This window comes from Rhinolophus sinicus, chromosome 7 (genome assembly GCF_057876585.1).
Source record: "Rhinolophus sinicus isolate RSI-liver-muscle chromosome 7, RSI-T2T, whole genome shotgun sequence".
Classification (NCBI taxonomy): domain Eukaryota; kingdom Metazoa; phylum Chordata; class Mammalia; order Chiroptera; family Rhinolophidae; genus Rhinolophus; species Rhinolophus sinicus.
In genome coordinates, this window is record NC_142507.1 from 51,107,412 (window position 1) to 51,113,668 (window position 6,257).

Consider the following 6,257-nt stretch of genomic DNA (forward strand, 5'->3'; position numbering starts at 1 on the left):
AACAGTGATTCATTTTTGTTAAATATAAATTTACATTTTGCTGAGACTGACCGTGTTTTGTGTTTGTTTTCCCTCAGGAGAGAATAGAATACTCCAAAACTTTCAAGGGGAAATACTTTAATTTTCTGGGTTACTTTTTCTCTATTTACTGTGTTTGGAAAATTTTCATGGTAAGTATACTATTTTTAACTGTCAGGGTTTAGGTGATTTTTCCCTGGTAATGGCAGAAAGAGAAAAGTGGGTTTGACTGAGGCATTGAACTGAATTCCAATCTAATTTTCAAATCCAGTTGCGTCAACAGAGAATGTAATGTTTCACGTCTTTGAGCTGCTCTCTTTTTCCCTTCTTGTTTTTAGGTCACCTAGAAAAGGAAGGTTGTGTTTTTCTTCTGTCATAAGTCTTTACTGAGGCCTTAGATTATGAAATATATGAAGTGAATATAAAAGTTTCTTACTTTACATCCTGTTTTCTGTGTTATCCACGAGTGTATGGCTCTAACTCAACTCCTACCTTCAGCTCGTAACAGAAAACACCTGTCCTTTTTGATAATGTGTACATACCTAAAACATTAAGTCCAAAGTAAATTCTAAAATGTATTTCTATAGATAAACTCATCCTGTGTATATAGCTCTTATGCTTCTGTGGCTCTCCTGTAATGTTCTATTCTCTGTGTGCATTTTTCCCCCCTTTTTCCGCCTACCCCCCACTCTGGTTCAAGCCGTTGTTTCTCAGTCTAGTTGTGTAGGACACAGCTCCCTGATCCGTGCTGGTGTTATGAGCTTGCGCTCCCCCCGGCTCAGGCAGTCGGTTTCCAGTTGTCACTCTGCCACTCACAGCAGCTCACGGCAGCTCTGGCCTATGCCGACCTCCGGCTGCTCACAGCAGCCCAGCTCCAGGTCGAGCTGTTGTTCACAATCTTAGCTGTAGAGGGCCCAGCTCACTGGCCCATGTGGGAACCAAACCTGTGACCTTGGCATTAGGAGCACGGTGCTCCAACCACCTGAGCCACCTGGCTGGCCCCTCTGTGTGCATTTTATATAAATTATTTGTCTTGTCACTCATCTGCAGGTAGTAATGGATTTCAGTGTGATTATAGAAAAGGCCGATTGGATTTTCTGGTTCAGTGACGTTCCTACTGGGGCTGTGTTTGCACAAAGAGGAGCTTTGTCAGCTTGTTAGTTAATTTTGATTTGTGTAGATGAATGGGGGATTCTGGATTTCATGGATCTAATGCTATAATAAATTGATGTCAGTACCTATTCAGATGACATTTTAACAGTTTTATTGAGGTGTAATTGACATTCATTAAACTGCACATATAAAAGTATACAATTTGGTAAGTTTTGAAATCTATATACCTGTGCAACAACCATCACCACAATCAAGGTAGAGAACATAACTAACTACCCGTCATTTCCTCGTGCCCTTTGTAAGACCTCTCTCCCGCACACCCAACCCCCAGACAACCACCCATCTGCTGTCATTATACATTAGTTTATATTTTCTAGAACTTTATATATATGGAATCTTACAGTATGTACCCTATTTCTTCTGGCTTCTTTAACTCTGCATAATTATCTTATTGTGTGTATCGATAGTTTATTCCTTTTTATTGATGAGTAGTATTTCATAGTATGGGTGTACCACAATTTAGTTCTCTCTTGCTGATAGATATTTATTTCCAGTTTGGGAATATTACAAATAAAGCTGCTGTGAACATATGTGGACTAGTCTGTATATGGACATATGCTCTCTTTTTCTCTTGGGAGAAAACACTTAGATATGGGATAGCTGGGTCACATTGCAGATGTATGCTTAACTTTTAAAGAAATGGCCAAACTTTTCCAAAGAGGTTGTGCCATTTTCCATTGCCACCTGCAGTGTATAAGAGTTCCAGTTACCCCACATCCTCATCAATACTTCATATGGTCAGTCTTTTTAACTTTAGGCATTCTAATAGTATGAAGTGGTGTTGAATTTAATTTACATTTCTCTAATGTCTAATGATGTTGAACAACCGTTCATGTGCTTATTTGCCACCTGTTCATTCTCTTTGGTGATATATCTATTCCAATCTTTTGCCAATTTTTAAATAATGTTGGTTTTGTTTTCTTTTTATTGGATTTTTCAGTGTTTTTTAATACATTCCAGAAATCCTGAATATATTCCAAATATGTGGTTTCCAAATATTTTCTCCCTGTCAGTGGCTTGGCTTTTCATTCTCTTAGCCGTATCTTTCAAAGAACAGAAGTTCTTGATTTGATGAAGTCTAATTTATCTTTTTTTTTTTCTATTATGGATTACGCTTTCGGTATCGAATCTAAGAAATCTTTGCCTAACCCAAGGTCACAAAGGTTTTTTTCACATTTTCTTCTAGAAATTTCAGTTTTAGGTTTTATATTTAGATCTATGATCCATCTTGAGTCAATTTTCTAATATGATGCTGGAGTATGGATCCAAGTTCTTTTTTTTTACGTATAGATAATCCAATTCTAGCACCATTTGTTGAAAAGATTGTCCTTTATTTATTGAATTGACTTCGCAATTTTGTCAATGGCTAATTGGCCATACATGTGTGGGTCTGTCTCTGTGCTTTCTATTCTTGTTAATTGCTATATATAGTTGCCTTTATTCTGCCAACACCAGACTGTCTTGATCACTGTCGCTTTTTAATAGATTGTAGACTCAGGTAGTGTAAGTTCTCCAACTTTGTCCTTTTTTCAAACATGTTTTAGCTATTCTGTGCCCTGTGCACTTCCATGATGAATTTTAGATTCATCTTATTAATGCCTACAAAAACACCTGCTAGAATTTGTATTAGAATGTCACTGAATCTTCAGATCAATTGGAAGAGAAATGACAGCTTAACAATATTGAGCCTTCCAGTCCGTAAACACGGCATAATTCTTCATTTATTTAGATCTGAGGATACACTTTGTAAGATTTGAATCTTTTTAAATTTATGGTTCTATCAGATTGAGAGTAGAATTGTATTTTTAGGAGCATCCACCTGTAAGATATGCAGTGGTGATGAATTCATTATTTTAAATCACTTTTTGAAATAGTCGTGGTTGAGATGCTCTAATACAGGGGTGTCCAAACTGCAGCCTGCAGGCCAACCGCGGCCTGCATCCATTGTTAATTGGCCCGCAGCAAATTCCAAAAATATATTGAGTTTACTTAAATAAACCTGGTGAGGCAATACGTACTTCACCTCGAGTGAGTGGCCCGGCTGTTTGTGTATTTTACTGCATATGGCCCTTGGTAAAAAACGTTGAAAAAAGTTTGGACATCCCTGCTCTAATATAAAGGTCTTTCTCTCTGCAGGCCACCATTAACATCGTGTTTGACCGAGTTGGGAAAACTGATCCTGTCACGAGAGGCATTGAGATCACCGTCAATTACCTGGGCATCCAATTTGATGTAAGAGTTATAACAAAATCCTGCTTTTTTATGTTTCTTTCTATTTTATCTGCTATAAAGTGTTACAATTCTAATTCCTAACTATAGGAGCTTGACTCTGCCTGTGTTCTTCCCACTCGCCTCTGCATATTTTGACATACGTGTGGCAAATGTGTAAAAGGCGTAAAACCATAAGTAATGACCAGTACTTGCTATTGTCACAGATACCGATTATTTCTGCAGCTCCTCCCCTGCTTCTCTGCAGCCAGCTACCACTCACCAGTTTCCCCCCACCAAATATTTGGAGACTTCCCTCTCTGGTACTTGATGAGATCTTCAGACACACAACTCACCTTTGATTCCTCTGGTAGAAAATTAACTACTAATTAGTGTGCGTGTTAGAACTGAAATGATTTCTGCTGTAAAAAAAATGATCAATTAATTAGTGTGGACTTTGAGCTAAAGGTGGCAACTACCCTCTGCACAAATTGTTTTAGTCTTCTTTCTACCTGTTTTATAATATCACTGTCATTAAACACACTCCCGTCCCAATTTAAGTTTAACATCTTTATTTGTAGAATAGTGTGTTTTCCAGGTATATAGATGGCCGATGTTTCTGGCTGATGAGCACTTTGATAATAAGACCAATGTCACGTTCCTAATCCCTGTAAGGGCCTTTTAGCTGTGCTGTGGTCCTAGCCCCAGACTGCATGCCACCCCCAGCCAGCCATCTCAGCTACACATGCCCCAGTAGCTGAATAAAATGAAAACAGACCAGAGCAAATTGAGCTCCAGCTCTTAAGAAACAGCTCAAAGCACACGTTTTTGGATGATAGTGCAGTTGTGTGTACTTTTCCAAGTAGCATGGTATCTTTCCTTCAGGTCGTATGCAAATGACACCGTAGAGTATACTTGACTAGTGTTTTCCTCTTACATGTTTTACTGGACTGAATTTTTGTAAATGCTCTTATCAGTGCTTTCTGAGGCCATTCAGTGGCTGCGTGCATATATATATATTCCATCTATATACTTCATATTTCATAATTCTGAATAAAATCTTTTAGATGTTATTAATAGCGGCTCTCCCTTAGGGACTTTTCAGACGTGAATCAAGCACAGGGTCCCAAACCCGCCTCTCACTATGACACGATCCAAGAGAAGAAAAAGGTTCATCATATGGAGTCAGTGACGGTCAGCTGTTTCCTAGACCGTAGCTGAGAATGTCTGCATGTTCTTTTATTATAAAAAGAGAAATTCCTTAAAGTCTTGGGTGATCAGAGGACTGGCCGTCATTCACAAATGTTTAAAATAAGCTGCTATTTAATTTCCTTTCAATTCGTGCTTTTCACTTATCACGTTGAAGCTGTATCATTAGCTCTCTTTTTCATCCGACTTACCCATGTTATTTTCATCACTTCCGTGCACTCGCCTTGTGCCGTCCTTAAGTCTCGATTGAGTCTGCTAATGAAGATACCCACCTCAGTCTTCCTACAGGGTGTTGTAGTTGTCATTGACTCGCTTTCCTCCCTCCCTAAAAACCATTTTTAAATCAGGTAGGGCCTAGGGAAAGTCCTCACAGCCACAAGTGATCAGAATACATCTTCTTTAGCTTTCACATTTCTTTGAACAGAGATTTAACAGAGATTTTTTTTTTCCTGTTATGGTGGCAGGTGAAGTTCTGGTCCCAACACATTTCCTTCATCCTGGTTGGAATCATCATTGTCACATCCATCAGAGGACTGCTAATCACTCTTACCAAGGTGCGTTGTGTCCCAGAGTTCAAAAGTCCTTCCTTAATTACATGGAGTGCTGTGAAATAATTTTATCTAATTAAGATTTCTGCCTTCTGACATCTTAAACGACAATCACAAATATTTGAAAGTCTTACAACAGAAGGAAAAGAAGTTAAATGAATATGTAAATTGATGATGATGTATTTACATCATATGCCAATCAGATAAGTACTTTTGCCAAAGGTCATAGAATGAGAGCACAATATGTCACCAGCATGTAGAACAGAACCTAGCACATGGTAGGTGCTCAGCAGATATCTGGAAAGAAAGGAAGAATGAATGAATGAATGAATGAATGAATGAATGAATGAATGCATGAGATAGGTGTTGGAGGTTAGAATAGCTGTGAGGGTCACTTGTAAGGAGGACATGGAAGCAGGAGAAGCACAATGGTCAGCTGTCTTCTGATCAACATAGCAAAGCCATAGAAGGTACATCCTCTCTGGCAGAAGAGGGAGGGGTGGATTTCAAGATCCAAGAGTTGTTTGAATGAAAGGAAAAAAGAGGTTGGGAGAGGAGGAAACAGGATCTCCAGGCACCTGGCACAATTTTGGAGCGAGCTCAGGAGCCTAGTAACAATTACAAGGCTTGAAGTGGCCTGGAGTAATTGTTTTATAGGGATGTTAAAGTCATACGTATCACGTAGTTTCTGAAAAGTTTGACAGCGATTGGAATGCTTTCATGTTATAACGTAATGCTTCAAACCGCCAACTACCCCATGGGAAAATTAAATGGATGCTTTCCTGGCGGTCTGAGTCTCTTCTGTTTCCATACCCTTGATCATGGGAATTGTTCTCTACAGGGCTATGGCATGGAAGAGACTTTTAATTAAATGTTAACAGCGCTGCTTAATGTACTTGACACAGGAATCCAGCGGTGCTGCATAAACTCATCTCTCCTCCCTTTCTTGACAGTTCTTTTATGCCATCTCCAGCAGCAAGTCTTCCAATGTCATTGTCCTGCTCTTAGCACAGATAATGGTAAGTGGCAAGAAGTGGCTTTATGTTTACAACTGGAAACTACCAGAAGTGGGGTTTATGCTTTGAAATGTTGAAGCACTTC

At 39.0% G+C, this 6,257-nt stretch overlaps 1 protein-coding gene across 3 annotated transcripts in view; it reads left to right on the plus strand.

Annotated features, from left to right (window-relative positions):
• Positions 1-6,257, plus strand: part of GPHRA (golgi pH regulator A) — a 32,809-nt gene that overhangs the window by 24,209 nt on the left and 2,343 nt on the right. For all 3 annotated transcript variants that reach the window (XM_088799559.1, XM_019740018.3, XM_088799560.1), the window contains 4 exons: positions 78-170; positions 3,328-3,423; positions 5,073-5,162; positions 6,110-6,175. In XM_088799559.1, coding sequence (XP_088655685.1) covers positions 78-170; positions 3,328-3,423; positions 5,073-5,162; positions 6,110-6,175 — 345 coding nt within the window. The remainder of the gene's footprint in view (positions 1-77; positions 171-3,327; positions 3,424-5,072; positions 5,163-6,109; positions 6,176-6,257) is intronic.